The sequence below is a fragment of the Leuciscus leuciscus genome (genome assembly GCF_965113295.1).
Source record: "Leuciscus leuciscus genome assembly, chromosome: 3".
Taxonomy (NCBI): domain Eukaryota; kingdom Metazoa; phylum Chordata; class Actinopteri; order Cypriniformes; family Leuciscidae; genus Leuciscus; species Leuciscus leuciscus.
Genome location: NC_138727.1, coordinates 17686995 through 17709238, shown reverse-complemented (window position 1 = coordinate 17709238; position 22244 = coordinate 17686995). Strand labels below are relative to the sequence as shown.

The following is a 22244-nucleotide window of genomic DNA, read 5'->3' as shown; positions in this document are numbered from 1 at the left end:
CCTTAGGGTTAACAGAACAGAACCAACATAAATGTTTGCAAATATATTTAATTCAAGATTTTAAAGTACAACATACAGTAATTCGAGAATTTATTCTGATTCAAGTGGAATCAGAATGCCAAATCCTGACTGGGCGAGAGAAGGAGCTGGGGATGGAGGAGGGTAATTAGCTCCTGAGGAATGTGATAACTGCTGATAATACTGAAGGAGCTTATATATGTATACGGTGATAGGCGTATATTCCTATAGATGTGGATCAGCTGAGAGTCAGCTGATGCAAGCTTGACTAACGTGACCTGCCAGAACTAACGCTACGCTTGATGTTGTATGCATTTTATACTCTTAGAAACTATTCTAACTCAAACTTTCCAACTTGCAGATTTTACATTAGATTGAAATATTTTTCAGAAGCTTTGTGGTGGTGACGTTGAAGTCATGTGACCATGGTGTAGTTCATTAATAGACCTCTGGCGATTGTATTTAGGCTTCAAAATTCATAAAAACTTTGTTCATTTGAGAGGATTATATGAACAACCTGTGTAAGATGAACTTTTGTTGGTCACAAAGTTTTTTTCTTCAATAATCCAAAAGCCAGTGGGAAAATCCTATTTGCTTTTTGTCAAAGGAAACAGAGTGATGCTATTTCCGGGTTGGCCTAAAAAATATGTCATCCTTGCAGAATGGATGGATGGATTAATGGATGGGTGGATGAATATTGCTACTTCTAAATGGCTGAAAGACATGCTGTGCCACCATGAGGTTTAGTTACAACATCTAAAAGAAAGGGTTAACATGTTGTATTTCTGACATCAGAAAGTTACAGAAGTTTGGAATAAGACCTTGAAGACTTGAAGTTTGAATTCTGAAAGTTGCAGTTCGTTTTCATAGTACTCTTTTAAAAGAGCAGGGAAAATTCAAATATCATGATTTGACTTAAAATGACAGGTGCTGAATAAAGAGATTATTTGAGAATAAAAGGGATTGATTGTTCATGCTGATTTATCATCTATTTTCAGGTTATTTGATTGTTGTAGGTTTTGTTAGAACACTGTAAAAAGTGAAACTGTGCTATCGTTACATTAAGGCAAGTTTCTTTCGCTGGTGTAACTTAATGTAATCCGGTTGATTTGGTCATATTAAATAAAATTCATTAATTTTGATGTCACTACATGAAGCACACTTTTACCTTATCTAAGAAAAACATATGAATGGTGTAATCAAACCATTGTTTTTATATATAATTGAGCCCTATGTAACCGAATCAAAACAGCAGCTACAGGGAAAAGAACTAAATCAAGTCCCAAGTTCATTTCCTGCCTCTGGTAGACACAAACACACTCGACAGATTCAAGCTCTCTATCATTTCTCTCTCCTTCAGCAACATTCACAGGTTAGACTGTCAGCGGAGGGAAAACAACCTGCCAGTCAATCACCTAAGACCACTTAGCATATACCTCTCTCGTACAATCTAATTTCTAAAAAAAGAGACAGCTCCAAATTCCCAGTTCTCAGTTTGTCTGATCGTTTGTGCCACAACAAACCTGACTCACACACACACTCAGGGGATGTGGATTGACCCTAGGGTTAATGCCCTGCTCAGTAGCCTTTGACCCTGCCAGCCTCAGCGCTCAGTGGTGAAATGGACAGAGGAATTATGGGGTCTTTCAGACAAGTCTATAGAACTCTGACACTGGCCTTGTGTGTGTGTGCCTGAATGAATGTGGGGGTGATAGCATTTGACTTTTGACTGACATCTTTGACTGACTATTCTTGTAGACAGTTTTTATGCAATGTGATCGTTTGTTTGTGCATGCAGCTGTACTTTTGCATCTTATCTGCTATGTGTTAGCATTTACACAAACCCAGCATTGCCCAGAATGGAGACAACAGGCCCATTTTGATCCAAAGGGATTCCCCTCTCCAAAAATGGTTTAAAAAAAAAGTGTTTGTCTAAAATGCTGTGGCAGAAATATTCTATTCACAATTTGGCCAGTCCAGTGAAGTCACACTATTCGCAGATCATTTGCTTTAAACTGCAACTATCGTCATCATGTACCCTCCTTCAAGTCGCTCTAAACTTAGGTCACTCTTTTCAGAATGTCAAAGCTGCTATTTTTCATTCAATGAATGTGCAGTACCTGTCCAGTTTATTTGCAATTATACACTACCGGTCAAAAGAAATAGAAAATTTAAAGCTGCATTTATTTGATCAAATATACAGTAAAAACAGTAATATTGTGATTTGTGAAAAAGTATTAAACATTTTTTCTATTTGAATATACTTTTAAAATGTAATTTATGCCTGTAATGGCAAAGTTGAAAATTCAGCAGCCATTACTTCAGTCTTCAGTCACATGATCCTTCAGAAATCATTCTTATTCTGCGATTTGGTGCTTGGGTGATGATTTATGTTATGTTTTATCTCAAATATGTGAGTGACCCAGGCTTGCCACTAGTGTCTGTTTAAAAATGACGTGGACAGCAGTTAAAATAAATAAGCCTAAAAGCTCACTATAAGATACACTAAATCAAAACTGAATATTTATGAAACCCTCCTCTTACAGTATGAAATATTTTTTTGATAGTAATAATTAATTGCAGAATGTATCTTATGTGGACATAGAAACATAATTCCATGTATGTGAGTAACTTTTGCAAGCTAATAAACAAGTGTTTGCTACTTAACCCTAAACCTCTACACATTGCTGGGACTTAACCTCACCCTAAAACTCGATAGAGGACAGATCAGCACCAGCGGGGTCAAGGCCCCAGAATTAGCTTAAAGAGGTGAAAGGTCAGCATTAGCTTCAGTGTGGGGGCGCATAGGTCAACAGCAGGGTTGGGACAGGGTCAAGCAATATTGGCAGCCAGGCAAGGGCAAGCGTGAGTTTTCAGAGGAGGTGCACACAACCACCGTGGCAGGATACACGCCCCTACCCCCCAGCCCTTACCTGGGCGGGCTTGTAGCTGATGCTGTCAGGGACGGGGTAAAAGTCAGGATAGGGCTGTCGATCAAAGACATGGTCCAATACCTCGAGCTGCTGCGGCGTAAAGAGCTCTCCTCGCATCTGCTTCCGCAGGAAGTCCCGCCCTGAATGGGCGTGGCCATTTGCCAAAGGAGAATCCTGTAGAGCTGGAGAGAGATTCACACAGATTTCATGAAGTAGTAATAATATACAAAGTAAAATTTACAAATGTAGGACATTTAAGAATAAGAGTGCATATTAAGCACAAGCCCGTGTTTTGGATGTAATAATAACAATAAATTAACTTACAATAAGGTTCTATACATGAATTCACCATTATTTTGTTTATTGTTAATTCATAATGTTAACATATGGGTGCTTAAATTTCAGGCACTTTTATGTGCCAGGGTTTGATTTTTATTTAAACCAATAGATTTCAACTTTTCTTTAAAAGGATCCTTTTATCATTTATTTTTGCTAATTTTCAAATGGCTTTTAAGTTTGGATTTTATTGTTGGAGTCTTGTCCCCAGGCCAGACTTTTAATAATATAATAAAAATGAAAATTCAACAATATTATAACATTTTTAGAACTATGATAATCTAAACAAAAGTAGAATAATTTCTGTAAATATTTAAAATATTACAGCTCTCCATTAGTTTTGGCGTCATTTCCACCACACCGAACAATTCTGCTCCTATAAAAAATAAAAAAAAGTACTTGTATGCCAAGGAAACAACAGTGTCAATAAAAAATATGCTTGACATGAAAAATGAGACATGGTGTTTGAAGAAAACGCATCATAATGAAAGTAAGCACATACCTTGAGCAGAATATTTGGTTTCACTTTATTTTGATAGTCCCTTTAACACATTCTTTTGTCTATAAGTAACTGTGCCTATGTTTATTAACTCTCATTTTAGAGTGTTAGTAGAGTATTAGTAGACTGTTAGGGTTAGAATAAGTTGACATGTACTTGTAAAGCACAGGTGTCAAACTCAGTTCCTTGAGGGCCACAGTCCTACAGAGTTTTGTTTCAACCCTGCTTCAACACACACACACACACACACACACACACACACACACACACACACACACACACACACACACACACACACACACACACACACACACCTGCAGTTTTCAAATAAGCCTGAAGGACTTGATTAGCTGATCAGGTGTGTTTAATTAGGGTTGAAGCTAAACTCTACAGGGCTGTGGCCCTCCAGGAACTGAGTTTGACACCCCTGTAAGTTACCTATAGTCAGTAGAATGTCTTTTGAGGGAGCATCATAAAGAGTTAGCAGATATTAAAGGGGTGGTATAATGCTCTTTTCACAAGATTTAAAATAAGTCTTTGATGTCCCCAGAGTGTGTATATGAAGTTTTAGCTCAACATACCCCACAGATATTTGTATATAGCATGTTATAATTGTCACTTTTTAAGGGTGAGCAAAAATGCACCGTTTTTGTGTCCGTCCCTTTAAATGCAAATGAGCATCTGTTCCCAGCATGGGGGGCGGAGCTACAACAGCTTGTGTCCTGAAAATTTCAAAATCTTTTTTGTTTAGGTTTAAATTTATGTAGCTGATGTGGAATTAACTATCTTCTAATCATTGATTAGCATATTTTGTCATGATAATCTATAAATCGCGTTCCCGGGGGTGGGGTTTATGTAAATTTTAAGGTTAGTGATGTCACTAACCCGGGAGGAATGTTGTGTAGTCCCTACCAGCCGTTTGTTGTAGTCCTTAAAAAGCAATTTCTTTAAAATAAAATATCTCCCTTTGCTTTGAACTTTGAGGATCGTGACTTGGCAGATGTTGTTTATGCTCAAACATCAACATTACACACTTACTAAAGTTAAAAAAGTGAAATCATAATCAACCACCCCTTTAAGCAGACAGTCTACTAATACTCTAATGAGAGTAAGCTGTCATGTAGTTGTAAAGTTACTCATAGTCAACAGAATGTTCAAAAGGGACCATCAAAATAAAGTGTTACAGAATATTTTTATTGGTATCGTATTCAATCAAAATGTAATTTAGTCAAATTATGCAAAAAGTGTGATAATAGTTGAAACAATATTTTTCATAGGAGAAAGACAGTCGTATAGGTTTAGGAACGGCATAAGGATGAGTAAATGGGTGAACTATCCCTTTAACTGTTGACTTAAATAATGGTACCAAACCGTCTTACAAGTCAACCACTTTAATCTCATTTGTTTTAACATAATCGTAAGGATCTGAAACTCTATAGCTGCATCCTAAATTGTATACTCTATGTAGTATGTACTACATGTACCTATATGAACTTACTTTTCAACCATTAAAAAATGTGCCTATACTATTCGCCAATCGTCATGTTAGTATTGTCATGTGACCTATGGCATAATTCGCTTTGCCATTTATGACTTCTCTCCCATGGCCTCATGGGATAGTAAAGTGTCCATTGGATGCACACATCAGAATCTCACCATAGTAAGTCATTCAGTTACTTTCCCCTACTGTTTTATGATCACCGTGAATTTGGCCTGCTACATAGTAGGGAAGTGGAGATACGGGGCCTGTCTTATGTTCCTTATTATATTCTGGGGAAAAAATTATAATAGTGATTTATTTCTCTTTGTCATCATGATCATAAAGGTACTTGAATTTTTCTAAAAACCAACAGACAGAGACTCAAGCACACATACAGGCACACAGACAGATTCCTGGACTTGCGTCCTCCTCTCTGAGCGAGTGTTAAGGCAGCGTGTGAGTCAGTTATTACTGGGCTGTTGAGTTTCTGAAGAGACAATTATAAGAGCTGAGAAAGCTACAGCCCTCAAATGATTACAAGGTGAGAAAAGAGAGAGAGAGAGAGGGGGATGAAAAAAGAAGAATAGAAACGAAAATCCCTGATATAGAGCCAATTCATTTCTTCAAAATGCCTCTGAGAGGTTATTCTAGGGAGTTTGAGTCAGAGGCCAGAGCAATCCCCACAAAACGAGAGAGAGAGAGAGAGAGAGAGATGGAGGGATAGAAGGATAAAATTACAGGCAGACAAAGCCGCTATCCTAACATTCCTTTTTCCTCCTTCATTTGAACACAGAAATCGATCCATTTGAATGTGAATTCAGATCCAGTTTACTGCCGCCTGCGGTTATTTAAAAGAAAGATCTGCTAGTCACTGACTCGCTGATGGCGTGAAGGTCCCATGTGTCTCTAATACACCTCAACGCCAGGACTTACTTAAATGCTCTCTCTCTCTCTCTCTCACACACACACACACACACACACACACAGAACACACAGAGAGTGTATGATCTCCAGTGTTTTGACCCTCTTAATCCCAGCGGTCAGTGTGTCTGATAGAATTCAATTGATCAATCATGTCTGTGAGATGGCACCATTTCAGCAGGTTTATTGCTTTCCACTCTTCTCAAAGACTGTCCACTGACGGCACACACACACAAAAGATAGCTGAAAGGTTGGATCTTGGTTTTAAAAAAAGGGCTGTTTGTAAACCGCAGCTCTCTGGAGTGTTTGTGTGCTTTGCTTATATTTGTGCACATGGTTGTTTATTTATGCATCAGTAGGGACTAAAACATCTGAGACCACTAGTGAAAATGCATTTATTTAGCATTCTAATTTCATACAACGTTTGCCTTACTACAAATTATATTATCAGATTAATATTGAATTTACATGAAATTATCCCCTTTTCATTCAGTGACAGCAGCACTCAAGATATATATATCATACTTAATAAGCAAAGCACATATATATATATATATATATATATATATATATATATATATATATATATATATTTTTTTTTTTTTATCATAACTTTCACCAGAATTTCACAAAACAAAACAAAAATTGTCAAAAGTGTCATGATGTATGAAGCACAGCTCACACAGAAGTCACATTCAAACCAAGCAGCTTTCTGGTCAATATGGCCGTTTGAACCCATTACAAAATCTGCATGAGGAAATCTTTTGACCTCATGCGAAATTCCCAATGGACATGGATTCCTATTGAAATTACTGGATTTCACCTGCAGAACAACTGTAAATGTGACTGCCTATTATTTCTTCTAGAGCTTCAGGAGTCCACAAGAAAACATCCATATCTTAAAACATAGACATTGAGTGTCAAGACAATGTAATGGATTTCTTTTTTGTGTGTTATTATTACACAGATATGTGTTTATCTGTGACTGTTTGCGTGTATGTTATGCGTGTAACTCTTTCACAGTGTCAGCCACCATGTGTGAAATGCAATTTCAAACACATCTGGAAGTCCACTCAGCCATATCAGAGCAAAAGAGAGACAGAAAGAAGAGAAGTCGCCAATAAAGCTATTTTTCACCAAATTTAAACAAACACACCATACCAGCATCACGGTTAACCAACCTTCCTCGTGTTAAGTTTCAAACCCCACAAACCCACACACACACAAACAGAATCATTGGTCTTAGGTATTCAGATGTTCTCTGGCCTTTTGTCTTTCAGCCTCTGAACCTGCTTTAGGGAACCACTCTCTGTAACCAGACACAATACAGCCCAGCTGCATTCAGGGTTAACCCCACTATTCACACACACACACACACACACACACACACACACACACACACACACACACACACACACACACACACACACACACACACACACACACACACACACACACACACACACACAGAAGGAGAACGGAGGAGAGGCATCTTCCTTGCTTCAAAAGCAGAGACAATAGCAACAATGAGATCACCGTTGTGCCCCCTCTGTCTTTTTCTGTCTTCCTCTCTCTTTCTCTCAGGGGTGAGGTTGAAGGTTTTTGGGGCAGAGAAAACTGTTTGGCTGATTTCTTATGCACTTGATACACTTTGTGTGTGTGTGTGTGTGTGTGTGCGTGTGTGTGTGTGCGCGTGTGCATGTGCCAACCTTGACAGATCAAAGTATAAGTCTCTGAAAGGAGGATACCAACCTTTAACAAATCCCACTGTTATCATCTATCCCCTATCCTCCCTCCCTCTCTCTCACTCCCCCTCTCTTTCACAATCCCCCCACCTTATTAAAAATTTCCCCTATCTTCCATTCAAAATATTCCACAGAATGAACGAGATAAAAATGACTGAAATGAAACTGGACAAGAAGTGAACATATTAAACGGCAGCGGAAATCATGTCTGTCCTGATGATGTCCGCTGCCGATGCAAACATCCAGGTATGGTTTGTTAAACTGAACAGAATAACAACCATAAATTTGTATCATTTTTCTATTTTACTTTTTTTCCCCTTCACTTTTTGAAGTTTTTACATTAAAGGAAGGTTTCTTTATTGTTTCAGGGGGCAAAGAGAACATTGTCCGACCCCTGTGCCCCGTACCACAGGCCTCCTGTCTTTCTTTATTCTATTTCTCCTTTCCTCCACTCCTCCCCTCGTCCATTCCTCCTCCGTTCTTAGAGAATGGGCAGACACAATGCTTCTGTTCTAGAGGCCCCACGAGTCAAGTTCTCTCTTTCAGATCACTTCCCTTGGGTCAAAGGGCATCAGTGGGCTTTCCACACACACACACACACACACACACACACACACACACACACACACACACACACACACACACACACACACACACACACACACACACACACACACACACACACACACTAAGCCATCCAAACCCTCTGCCACTTCCTTTCCTGCTTGTGTGCAGCTGGAAATCATAGTGTCTTGCTTCACTAAACATGTATTTTGTCTCCCTCTCCCTTTTTGAAAGCATTACCACTCAGCATAGAAATTCCTAGTATTACATAGACGCAATTTACCGAAGTACATGAAAAATGTCTTTATTTAATTTCTCGCTTTTGCTTTCAAAGGCCTGGGTTTCAATAGAAATTTCCCAATTCATGTTTTTCTGAAAGTTGAATAAAAGAAAGAAAGAAAGAAATTTCCCAATTCATCGCTGATTCACAAGCTTTAAGTTTGACTATATATACAGTATATATGGTATATTTCAGTTATAATGTCCATTTTGCAAACATATGAAAGAAATTCTCTCTCTCTCCTAATGCTGTATATTAGAGCAGTGATTGAGACTGATTGAAATTAGTACCATCTTTTATTCATTCAAACTATTAATAAAAAAAACAACCGGCTAACAAAAGTCAATCATTTTCGGAATTGAGCTACTCTGGTTGCGCTGTGTTTTTGATTCACTAAAAAGAACCATTTCACATGACTCATTCGTTTTAGGAATCGGTTTACACTTGTCATGCAGTATGTTTTTGATTCACTAAAAAGAACAAGCTTATAAGAGTCATTCGTTGCAGTAATTGGTCTACACTGGTCTCACTCTATGCTTTTGATTCACTAAAAAGAACTGACTCAGAGACTCAAAGAGTCATTTGTATGTAAGCATGTCCAAATTGGCCTGTTTGTTATATATAGTTTTGGCGGTGTTTGTGTCTGAGTGAGAAAAGTATTCATGTCATTTGAAAGATGTAGTCATTGAATGCATTTTGTTCCAAAGCAATGATAAATAATCCACGTTTTAGCCCACATAGACTGCTGTTGTGCTAAGTGTGTGAAGAGCTTTGAAAAAGGGACCAAAATATTGAGAAATGGGTCCTATAAATTTGTAAAAGAACTGTAAATCACAATTTTTGTCCATCATATTCTTTCTCAATTTCACAAAATCATGACCAGGCTCCTTAACATGTGCCTTATACTTAAAATTTGCAAGCAGTGTAGGCTACTACCTGCCAACAATATCGCTTATGTTACTTTACGCCTTCATCAAACCCATGAGAACGCCCCTCGCAGCAAGCGTGCAGACACACTCACACACTGCAAAACATCACAGCACTGACCACCCGCAGTTTCACCACGTCAATTAAACACACAAATTCATTTAGTCGCCCCTCCCTCCCTGCTGGATGTGATGTGTTGCATTAATTAAAGTGGCAGACGTCGGCCTAATTGGAGCTTGGATGAACGTTGATGTGTGTGTGTGTGTGTGTGTATGTGTGTGTGTGTGTGTGTGTGTGTGTGTGTGTGTGTGTTCAGCTAAGCCAGTAGTCAGCCTACAAAGTTGCATTGCATCTATAGTTTATGCAGTTGCTTAATTTAACCTTGAGGATTATTGTATTGTATTATATTATATTATATTATATTTTAGAGATAGCTAGATAGCTAGATAGATAGATAGATAGATAGATAGATAGATAGATAGATAGATAGATAGATAGATATCTCATTTGTCAAAACATTTAATCTACATATTTACATATAAATTATTACTAAACAGCTAAATGAAAGTGTACTAAATAGAAAGGAATCTTCTATTGTTGATGTCTGGTATTTCATAAGTCATATTGTGTGTGAGAGTATGTGGGTGACATCTGGAGTTCCCTCATGTACTGCAGGGGTCTGCCAAGCAATGGCTTTTTAATAGACACATGTGTGCAAACACACACACACATGCACATCCACATGCACACACTGTGCCTCCCCTGGATAGAGATGTTTATCTAAGACGTGCCAGCGGTGTCCAATCCCCCACCTACTCTGATGCATCTGTCAATGTTCAGCAACTTCCATCTGTGCTCTGTGTGTGCTTGTGTGTATGTGTGTGTGTGTGTATGTGTGTGTGTGTGTGTGTGTGCATTAAGATGACGTTGTGCATAAGAAAGAAAGAAAGAATACATGGTGTAATTTAATTTTTGTTCTGTAATTGCTGGTATACATAATGTCTCATTAGTGTCCTGCATGAAATAAACTCCCTCAGTGCAACAGCATGAATAACACTTTAAGCTAAGTTTAGAGTAGATTTTCTGTTCCCGAAATCAAAGCGCACACATCGACTTACTTTCATCTCTCTTCCGCTTGCTTGCATCGGCAGGTGAGCTAATTCCCAGAATTCCACTGATAGAGTAGGAGGAGCCTGCAGTGTCACTGGTAACTGAGGATACCTGGGTCACTGCCACTGTAGAGGCTAGAAAGTTACAGAGAGGTTATGAAGACCACAAATGTCCCAAAACAAAGTGCTGCTCATTGAGCTGACAGGACATTAACATTGGAAAGAATGTACTGTGATAAAGAAAAATCTTTCAAAAATCTATTTTAAAATGCTTAATCATTAAATACATAAATCATTATTTGCATTATACTAACACTTTTTTTTTTTATAGCATTTTACAACCCAAACTAATCTTGCTTTGTCATAAAAAAAAGTACATTTATTAGGATTTATTAAACTGCAGTTGTCCTCTATGTAATTTTTTTTTTTTTTTTTTTTTTTTTTTTTTGTATGTTGGTTGCACCACATTAATTTTTTTGGTTGCACAACATGACTTTGATTTGACAGACAAAAGCTTTTCTTATATTGAAAACCTGTGAGTAAATTTTTTTTTAAACAACATTCTTCAAAATATATTTCTTGTTTTCCACAGAAGAAAGAAATTCATACAGGTTTGGAACGACATGAGGGTGAATAAATAATCACAGTTTTTTTACATTTTGGGTGAACTATTCTTTAAATAAAGCTTTCTTTTCAAAAAATATTATTTTAATAATTTTTTTTTTCTTTGTTATAATAGCAGGACGGTTAACAGTACCCCTCTAACATTTTTTACTTTATGCCCCAAAAATATATCCAAATTTTAAATTAAAATATATTATTAGTTCAAAAAGAAAATTAACATCATGTCATCAACCCTTATACATAAATCGCTCAGAATTTGTAATATGAACTATTATTCATTTAATATTTTGTATTGAACTGGTGTAACCTGTAGCATCTTCCATTTTTAGTCCATTTTAATCATATTTCCAGATTTCCAGGTAATGTGAAAGTGTGTATCTGTGTAAATATCTCCGGACAGAATAGGGTTTTATGTGATTCTAGCCTCTGCCTAGTTAAAGCTCTCAGCCCATTGTCTTTTGTTGACGTGTAGTATGTTTTTGAGTTTTGTTTTTCCTCTCGTGGTTCTTGGCCCAGCGTTTTCCCTGTTAAAGACCTTTCACCGAAAACTGCTGTCACTCTATTCTAGCAGCGTGCTGCCGCCCAAGGATAAGATGCTAACAAGCTAACAGCTTTTCGACACGTCTGGCTGTCTGTGAGGTCTTGGCAGTAAGGGACGAGGCCACAAAGTCTTCTCTCTGTCAACCCTTCAGTCTCTCTCTCTCTCCTCTTTATCTCACTTCCTGTCAGCTGACGTACAGCCTGAGTGACAGTACAGTGGCCCCAAGGGGACACTAAGGTGTAGAGATGAGGCTAATCCCACATCCCAACAGACTGTGCTAAAATGGAGAAGGTGGGAAAAAAGAAAAACAAATCGCTCGGAGAAAAGATAAACGCCTTTGCTCGCCCGCCGCTCTCGTTTGCTAACCAGGTGGAAAATGTAATGAATGCATATCCATCCATTTTTTACCCCTGATTTATCGTTTCAATTATCTGATTCTCTTATTCTTTTGCACTTTTTTTTCCCCCTCACGTCAAGGAATGGAAACCCGAAGCGAGCGCTTTATATTCAAAATCCCTAAATTTCAATTTTCCGCCTGAGTATGAGAACTATTTATCATCATAATCTGAAGGAGACAGAGAACTGGCGAGCGTTGTGCGTGTGAAATTAATTTAGATTAAGCGGAGGTGTGCGATTATGAAGATTACTGACAGTGAGACAAACACCGTTCAATAGTTTATTAACTGCCGACGGGAGTTTTCCTCTTAAACTGGTCTCAGACCATTTTTAGAGATTCCCCTTTGGTTTTTGGAGGCGGCATTTTGAGTGTCAGGGATTCAAGGATGTAATCAAACGTTGAAGATTGAGTATATCTTAATGTTAATGTTTCAAAATCTCAAATCTCAGTCCCCCTCAATGTCTATGGGATTGGTATACGACACTGCCTAGATAAGTTTCATAGGGTTACTGGTATGGTGAAACCTTCAGGGAATAAATGAAATTAAATAGAGAGTAAATTGATACTTTTGCTAATAGGTTGTTTGATTCTCAGATTTCTTCTCACATTATCTCACATGCATCTCCTCTGGTGTTTCAACAATGTCTCAAATTGTGCTCAGATTTGCCCAGATAAGTCTGCTATATAACAAATTTCACTTTATTTTACCATATTGTCTATGCTATCCAAATTCATTTTATTGCTTTCTAACTGCAAACTACTGTTCAAAAGTTTGGGGATTTTTAATGCTTAATTCTTATGATCATTTATTTGATCAAAAGTACAGGAATATTGTGAAATATTATTACAATTTAAAAAAAACTCTTTTCTATTTTAATATATTTTAAAATGTAATTTATTCCAGTGATGGCCAAGCTGAATTTTCAGCAGCCATTATTCCAGTTTTCAGTCACTTGATCCTTCAGAAATTATTCTAATAAAGTCTTGAAAATGTTGAAAACAGTTGTGCTACTTAATATTTTTTTACAGAAACTGTGATGCATTTTTTTTTTTTTTTTTGCAGGATTATTTTATAACATTTTAAATGCATTTACTGTCACTTTTAATCAAGTGAATGCGTCCTTGCAGAATAAAAGTATTTAAAAAAATCTGAAAGTCAAAATTTTGAATGGTACTTTATTTAATTTATTTATTAGAACTACATTTCTATTTATTTTTTAAATCCAAATATGTTTCAATCCTACCAAGGACTAAAGTTATCCATTGTGAGGAATTTGAAATATGACAAAAGTAAATGTGGCGTTGACTCTTACCTAAGTTATGGGCAGAGATAGCTCCTGATTGGCCAGGTGGTTGCTGGACTTTAGTGCGAATGATCCTGCGGCAAAGAAAGAGCAAACGGGAATTAGACATTATGGTGTGTTTGAGGTTTACCATGCAAGGAAGGCGCTATGTGTAGGGGTGTGTGGGTACTGTATATGCTTTAATATAAGTATGCAAGCACGTGATGTGATGTGTGTGTGTGTGTGTGTGTGTGTGTGTGTGTGTGTGAAGTGGCTCATGCAGGCTGACATGGCAGCAGAGTCTCACACTTCCTGCATGGCTGCTCAAGCAAAGCACCTTTCCCCTCTCCTCTGCGTCCCTCTCTCTTTCTCTCTCTCTCTCTCTCTCTCTCTCTCTCTCTCTCTCTCTCTCTCTCTCTCTCTCTCTCTCACTCGTGCTCTCTCTCTCTCTCTCTCTCTCTCTCTCTCTGAGAAAGATTGTCATTGTACACATGCTGTTGAACCAGACACTGCTCATGAATATGTGTCTTTTTACTCCACTAACTCAGTCAGTCCTGTTGTTTTTCTCTATCCCCCTCCATTCTTTCTATCTCTTTCCATGCATTGCTCTATCCCTGTTCTAAAGTGATCAACTTGTTCACAAAAATGTAATGGTTTGTACACATACATTGGGGTCAGTAAGAAATTATTAAATGTTTTTGTAAGTCAAGTATATTTGTATAGCGTATATTTGCATATATTTGTAAGAAGTCTTATGCTCACCAAGGCTGCATTTATTTGATCAAAAACAGTTGTAAACAGTAACCCGTAATATTGTAAAATATGATTACAATTTAAAATAATTTTCTATTTGATTATATTTTAAAATGTAATTTGTTCCTGTGATCAACATCTTTACTCCAGTCTTCAGTGTCACACGATCCCTCAAAAATAAATTTTATTTGCTAAATTGGTGCTCAAGAAAAATGTCTTATTATTATCCATGTTGAAAACAGTTGTGCTGCTTAATATTTTTGTGGAAACTGTAAAAAAATTAAATAAAATCAGGGTTCTTTGATGAATATAAAGTTCAAAAGAACATTTTTACTGTTAATTTTGTTCAGTTTAATGCATCCTTGCTCAATAAAAGTATTAATTTCCACAAAAAAAAGCACATTTTACTGACCCCAAAGTTTTGAACAGTAATATATGTACACAAACATGCTTTATGCATGTTATAAAAGTGAAGCAATGGCAGAAACAAATTCGGAAAAACACACTTTAAACAATTTCAACCCAATCAAATCTTAAAAGGTTCAATCTTAAGTCACTCCCTTATATTTTAAGGAAATCAAAGTTGATTAAATTACTGATGAAGAAATTCAAATTGACACTTAAACGGACATTTTTGTCTCAAGTTGAATGGATAATAATGAAAATATTTTAACCGTGCACACACACACCTGTTGATTGAGCTGACACTGGGCACGCTGTCATTGTCACACACTCTCTCTGCCAGCAGTCTGTCTCGGATCTCCCAGGCAAACATGGTGGGGTTTTGGCGTTTGTAATCAGCGATTTTGTCGACGACTTTGGGTGTAGCAACCTTTGGTTTGGAGCCTCCGATCACCCCTGGTCTGATGCTGCCTGTCTCATAGTACCTGTGGAGCAAATAGATAGAGAGTTGTATTTCACCAGGCAAGATAAACAGAGAGTTAGAACATATGCTTATCTGGCAATGTAGGTCTATAATGCCTTGCGGTCAGCGCACAGTAGGTTACTTGTAACACAGACACCGAGAACAACACATTTCACAAACCTGAAATAAATTATCGATCTGTTCAGCCTTTAAAAAAATATTTAAGCCAAACACACAGGAATTCTGAAATACACCCTGGTCTAAATTCTGATTGGATGAGACAGCCTAAAACTTAAACTTTAAAACAGCCTATATTTAAAGGGATAGTTCACCCAAAAAAATGTAATTACTCACCCTCATGTTGCTCCAAACCCTTAAGACCAAGTTCATCTTGGGAACACAAATGAAGATCATTTTGATGAAATCTATGAGCTTTCTGTCCCTCCATTGACAGCTACGCAACTACTACTTCCCACAAAGTTCATAAAGAGATCACAAAAGTAATCCGTGTGAATTGAGCGGTTTAGTCCAAATTTTCTGGAGAGACACGATCGGTTTATATGACGAACAGATTGAATTTAGGCTTTTATTCACATATAAACATTGATCAGCGAACATAAACAGAAGCTCAACCGAACCTGCTTGACGTGCGAGAACAATCCTCTTGCGGAAGCTCGAACCTGCTGCGTAACACACGAGAATGAACATCATTGGTTCTTGCACGTCAAGCGATTATGCTTGAGCTTCTGTTTAACTGATATGTGAGTTGATTTATATGTGAATAAAAGCTTAAGCGTTCGAGTCTCATCAGAAAATTTGGACTAAACCGCTCAATTCTTTTGGATTAGTTTTACGAACTCTTTAATAACTTTTTGAAGCATCAAAGTGGAAGTTGCGTAGACTGTCAACGGAGGGACAAAAAGCTCTCAGATTTCATCAGAAAGTTCTTCATTTGTGTTCCGAAGATGAACGAAAGTCTTACGGGAACGACATGAGGTTGAGTAATTAATGACAGAATTTTAACCATCCCTTTAAGCAAATCATGGTGGAATAATCATTGGTTTAAATTAGTAATATTAATAAATTATTATATATTTTTAACAATAATACATTTATTGAAAATATTTTAATATATTGAAAATTAGATCATTTGGTGAATAATCATTATTTAAATGATTCATATGAATGCATTATTATTATGATATTCTAATATGCTTATTAGGTTAACATTTCTTAATATTATAAATGCTGAAAACAGTTGTGCTGCTTAATATTTTTGTGGAAACTCTGATTCTTTGATGAATAGAAAGTTCAAAACAACAGCATTTATTTGAAATAAAAATATTTGGTAACATTGTAAATGGTTTAACTCTCTTTTTATTCAATCCTTGCTCAATAAAAGTATTAATTTATTACAAATAAAACAAATCATACTTCAAACTTTTGAACTGTAGTGTATGATATTAGTGATATATGATATTATTAATTATTTATTAATAATTATATTAAATCTGATGATTAATATTAATAAATTAATGTGATCTTAGATTATTAACATTAAAACAATTATTGAACATTGGTGTCTCATATATTGCTCTTATAGTGTTTTATGAAGCATCCAGCCCGGCTATCCATTACAGTATTTTACCAAGGTAAAGGGGTTTTAGGTGCTCTGCTTCATCTTGCATGGCTAGATTTGGTTAATGCCTTCCACACAAACATAAAGCATACAGCACAGCCATGATGAGCGTTCACCAAAATGAGCGTGCAGAAAATTCCCTCATTACAAGAGAGCCGAGTTAGTCATACGCCTTATTTACTCAAACCTCACTTGCAGCCCACATATTAGTGTGTTTTCTGCCTGAGCAGTAAGAGGGAGGGAAGATATTACCACACACGCACACACACACACACACACACACACACACACACACACACACACACGCACACACACACACACACACACACAGAGAGAGCGCTGCAGTAACGGTTGAGTGAGTTGGACCGGGGCTGGGGGAAGAGGGTTGAGGCAAAGGAGAACAATGCGAAACACATTTTTTTGATATAGCTAAAGGCTCTAGCACTAATCCACACCTTTATCCATTCAAATTCTGTCCTCCCCCTTAACCCCTTCCTCCCTCTCCTTCTCTCTTTCCTCCTCTCTCTCTCCCTTTCTCTGTCCTTCCAGCCACCCCTTCCTCCTCGGGAGACGTATGGTGCCCAGTGTCATTTTGATGCAAATGTAAAATGTGATGAATCTTTTCTTTTTTGTCCCAGAAAGACAGAAAGAAAAGACGGCGCTTTGACTTTGGCTTCGGTGCGAGATTTGAGAATTACTGAATTTCAACGTGTCTCCTTTGAAAGGAAGCGCTGAGTCAGCCTCAAGTTGAACCAACGGCAGAGAGAATATCAGCCGTACGGCCAGCATTCATCAGTGTATGGATATTTTAGAAATTGATATTTATTATGGATTACGTATAAGTCGACTTGAAAGAATGGAAGGAGGGTTGGAAAGCATTTAAAGGCAAGACACTGGCTCCACTGTTTGAATGCAGTAGAGGACATTAAGCTGGTTTCCCAGGCAATGATTAAGCCTAGTTCTGGATAAAATAGCACAGGCAATGGAGATTCTCCATTCAAAATCCTCTTCGGTCTGGGACTAGGCAAACTCTGTCTGAGCAAATACATTGTTATATGAAATAATCATATAATATATCAAGAAACTGTCTTTTCATCCCTATACTGACACATGAGAGCTCTATAGCATGTCTAGTCACATGTTCGCTTATAGTTGCAAGACTCATCCACAATAATGTACAGCTCAAATGCTAATGTGTTTACAGTTTGAGAAGTGAGTTTCATAAAGTGCTACTGTTAGTTTAAAGTCTTTTATGCTCATCAAGGCTGCATTTATTTGATCAAAAATACAGTAAAACAGTATAATAATAGATTATTTTCCATTTTTATATATGTTTTTGATGCTCAAGAACCATTTCTTATTATTATCAATGTTGAAAATGGTTGTGCTGCTTAATATTTTTCTAGAAAGAGTGATTATTTCAAGATTGTTTGAGGAATAGACCGTTCAAAAGAACAGCGTTTATGTGAAAGAAATATTTTGCATCATTATAAATGTCTTTACTGTCACAATTGATCAATTTAATGTGTCCTTGCTTTAAAAGAATTAACTTCTTTCAAAAACAAATCATACTGACCCCAAACTTTTTAATGGTATAGTGTATTTATCAATGTTTAAATGTGATATAGAAACAGCGTGAATATATAATACCAACAGAAATCACACACATACTGTGGTGCTATGATACTGAATGATGGCTATATACATTTTTCTTTTATAAAATGTTACATGCAAAGTACTATAAAAGAATCTCTAGGAAAATATGTTAGTACCATGGTATTTTTGGTACAATTTTTCTAGTGATATGAGTTTTATATATATATATATATATATATATATATATATATATATATATATATATATATATATATATATATATATACATGCTTCTGTTTGACATTTTCTTATGATAAGCAGAACTCACCTGCCCAGTATCTTGCTGACGCAGCCGTGGCTGACCCGGAGCTGGCGGGAGATGTCACATGGACGTACGCCCTGATGGGCCAACTCCACTATCCTCTGCCTCACCACGTCAGGCAAGGGCCGCCCGTTTACAAACACCCCACCCAGCTGATTCACCCCTCCATGCCCTGCGGACACAGACAGCAATAAAAGGACACTGAGCAAATCATATCATCCTTAAATACAGAAGCTGTCACATAGCAGGCAAAAGGTGTTGCTGTCCCACCCTGGTGTGTGTGCACGCGTGTCTTTGACCTGAAGGTTACGATTCATTATGCAGTCTCTTCCTCTCCTCTTTATCATATCTGCCCCTGGTGGTCACCTAGAGAATTGCACATGACCTCCTCACTCAAGTTTGTTTTTGTATATTGTCTATAATTGTAGTGGAGTCTTTTTTTTTTTGCACAGTGGGTGGTGGGCTGGACCTCCATGATGGGCTTAGACTTTTGGATACCAATTTTCTTTCATTCTTGTACTGTATATATATATTCATTAGAATTCAGTATCTTATCATCATTTCAGTGCAGAAGTCTTTGTGGTAATCCAGTCAATCTGTCATATTAACATACTGATTGCTTCAGAAGGGGAACACACAAACACACATTTACACACACAAAGGGACTGGGGGATCTGTTAATCCGAGCTACAGGGTAATGGATCTTAAATACATCCGGGCAGGCAATATCAAAAAGACCTAACTGGCCTTGTGTCCTCATAACTATATATAAGTTCAGCTAAAAGAAAATTAATACCCAGCTACATGTCATTTTCATTCTCTCAAAGCAGTGAGCTGCTTTTTGATGAAGTTCCTTTACTGAGTGATTTGACCTCTGAGAGGTCTGTGTAAGTCTGATTTCAGTTTCATTTGACCTCTTTTCTATTTCGTTTCTATCAATGCTAGTTTGCTTCAGTTTCCTTTTCTCTTTCTTCTTCTGTCGCTCAGTTAGTTTATTTAAAAACTTAAGTGACGTTATGTAGTCAACTTGCTCGATTGATTTTAAAGATGTACATAAAAAAATTAGGTGTGCAAACTTTTTTATTAACAAATGTATAATTATTTTAAAAAACAAACATGTTTTGCTTAATTCCCTGTTTTAATGTGATAAACAGCATCACATCTGTGTCCTTCTACAAAAGAAACACATTGAAATACATCAGAGAAACACATTTGAAAGTCAAGTATAAAATGATTCTTCCTGTGAAAGGCCTTAAGTTTTTAAATATGCATAACTTAGAGAGTTTTTAGATCAGTTTATGTTGAATTTATAATACTTTAGTTAGAAAAGGGGAAGCTGCAACCAGTTATCGGTTAAGCACTGAGTTACTTAGGCTATAGTTATGACTAAACATATTAGTAATATATACATTGAGCAAGCATGTGTTTAAGTGAGTATGAGATATGTGTTTGTTTGAATATAAGAGCGTAGAGAAATAAGGCTGCAGCAAGGATTAAACGAAACAAGCTATTCAGATGTGATCTGACCCAGACTTTTCTCCCGTTTCTTCAGCAAATACTGCTGGCTTATAAATCGAAGTGTTCCTGGAGCTTTGATTGATTTCGAGGCAGGTTCCGTTTAGAAATGGCGAGAGCGGCTGAAAGACATTCATGCTCCCCCATCCAGAAAATAAACCCGATTAGAGACGCTGCTCCATTACGATCCGCTATCGGCCGCTACGATTAAACCAAACGCCAGCAAAGCGACGTGACATCAGGCGTGCTTTAACAAACACACTCCAGAAAAAGAAAAAAAAAAGAACGAAAGAAAGAAAGAAACAAGTAAGGGACTACCTTCATTCATGCAGGGTAAATGCATTGTTTTCGAGAATGAATGCATGCAGCATTTGGAAATAAATTCACAGATATTTACATTTTAAAAATAAAAAAAGAGTTTATCTTGTAGGCTATATAAAAAAATACGTTTAAACATAGCCTATAAAGTGCAGCCTAAGCGTTTAGGGTTCCTGGATTTAAAAAGTTTTAAAGAGATGTTTTTTTTCATTCTTCAATTTTCAATTTAATTATTGTAGTCTAGACTATGTACATCATATTATTATTGACAGGTTGATTATTAATATTTTGTCATAGTTTACTCAAATTAATCACGTAGCATTGGCTATCATAACCTATTAGTAATTAATGCCTCACTGCCTGATTAGAAGCCTATTCTTTATTTTATTTTCTAATAAGGAATGTTTGCATAATTTACGTAAAATGTAAAATTGTAAAAAGAAAAGAATACTGTTTTTTTTAAATAAGCGACACCAAACAACCAAGGGAAACTCAAGAGCACAGAAACAAAACAATGTGACACTTCAGAAATTTCAGCAAAAAATAAATAAATAAATCTTAGCAAACTTCAATGCTTCACTCCTAAATAAGACTGAATTAGTCATTTTTTCGATAGACAATGAAAATTGATTCGTATTTAAATTAAGTATTTAATTCGTGTTTAACTAAAAACAGATAAAACACTGTTAGAAATCTTTAGCAAAATTCATACACTAGCATAATATATGAGTAGTATATGCATTCATTGCTCGTGTCAATTTAGGGTAAAACTTTAACCAATTTATACGACCAACTAGTGGCCTAATAACAACTGTAACATATCATTTACTGCACCAGTGGGAGTGTTAAATATTGTAACTTACATTGTACGAGAGTTCACACTTTTTATGATCATTTAAAACCTGCAAAGTCTTATTCATATTCATGAGAAAGATAAGTAGCCTATGAGTTTAAAACATCCTAAAGTCTTCTTCCTGTCTCTGCAACGTCACTGGAGTTTCTTTCCTAATAGTCTCGCAGGTTCTTGGCACAGTCCATTCTTAAGGCTTGCACCGTTTGACATTTTCGGTGTAATCGTTTTACCCCGCGGATTGTGTTGAGATATTGTGGCAGAGAGGAAACGTGATTCGTTCTAGCTTCTGAAATGTGTATACATCTAATCCACCGTTTCATTCACCGTGCCAATAGATGTCATTTCACATAGACGTGCGTGTGCGTGTAGGAGTGGGTGGGTGCGCGCATATTTGAGTTTTGCGGGTTTATTCATCGATGAGAGGGAGAGAAAGAAAGAAAGAATGAGCGAGCGAGCGAGGAACAGGAGGAGAGAGAGAGATCACAATTGCATTTTCAGGGTGCATAATATGTGATTGGCAGCTTGGTTTTGGTAACAAAGACATTGCAATTTTCGGTTTTCAGAAAATATTTTCTTACAAATTGAAGATATACGCTGATTTTTCATAATTAATTAATAAATATTTAATGATTATTAAAAATAATAATAATACAAAATGTAAAGTCTTGCACACTGAAAATGCTAATTCATAATGAAGTCAAATGTGTAGCAGACTATTCAAATGAA

At 36.8% G+C, this 22244-nt stretch overlaps 1 protein-coding gene and 1 long non-coding RNA gene across 8 annotated transcripts in view; both read right to left on the bottom strand.

Moving 5' to 3' along the window:
- Positions 1–22244, bottom strand: part of pax5 (paired box 5) — a 53186-nt gene that overhangs the window by 25212 nt on the left and 5730 nt on the right. For 2 of the 4 annotated variants that reach the window (XM_082164601.1, XM_082164602.1), the window contains exons 2-6: positions 18839–19004; positions 15100–15297; positions 13688–13752; positions 10822–10947; positions 2952–3133 (exon numbers count right to left, since the gene is read on the bottom strand). In XM_082164601.1, coding sequence (XP_082020727.1) covers positions 2952–3133; positions 10822–10947; positions 13688–13752; positions 15100–15297; positions 18839–19004 — 737 coding nt within the window. The remainder of the gene's footprint in view (positions 1–2951; positions 3134–10821; positions 10948–13687; positions 13753–15099; positions 15298–18838; positions 19005–22244) is intronic. The other 2 variants (XM_082164603.1, XM_082164604.1) reach the window with 1 other exon arrangement.
- Positions 6763–10145, bottom strand: LOC309495052. 4 transcript variants are annotated; one of them, XR_014204523.1, is made up of 3 exons: positions 8570–10145; positions 7634–8511; positions 6763–7543 (listed from the first exon to the last, which is right to left on the bottom strand). It is a non-coding gene; the product is annotated as an uncharacterized lncRNA (long non-coding RNA). The 4 variants fall into 4 exon arrangements; XR_014204524.1 differs by having other exon boundaries at positions 7624–8511; positions 8576–10145; XR_014204525.1 differs by having other exon boundaries at positions 8576–10145.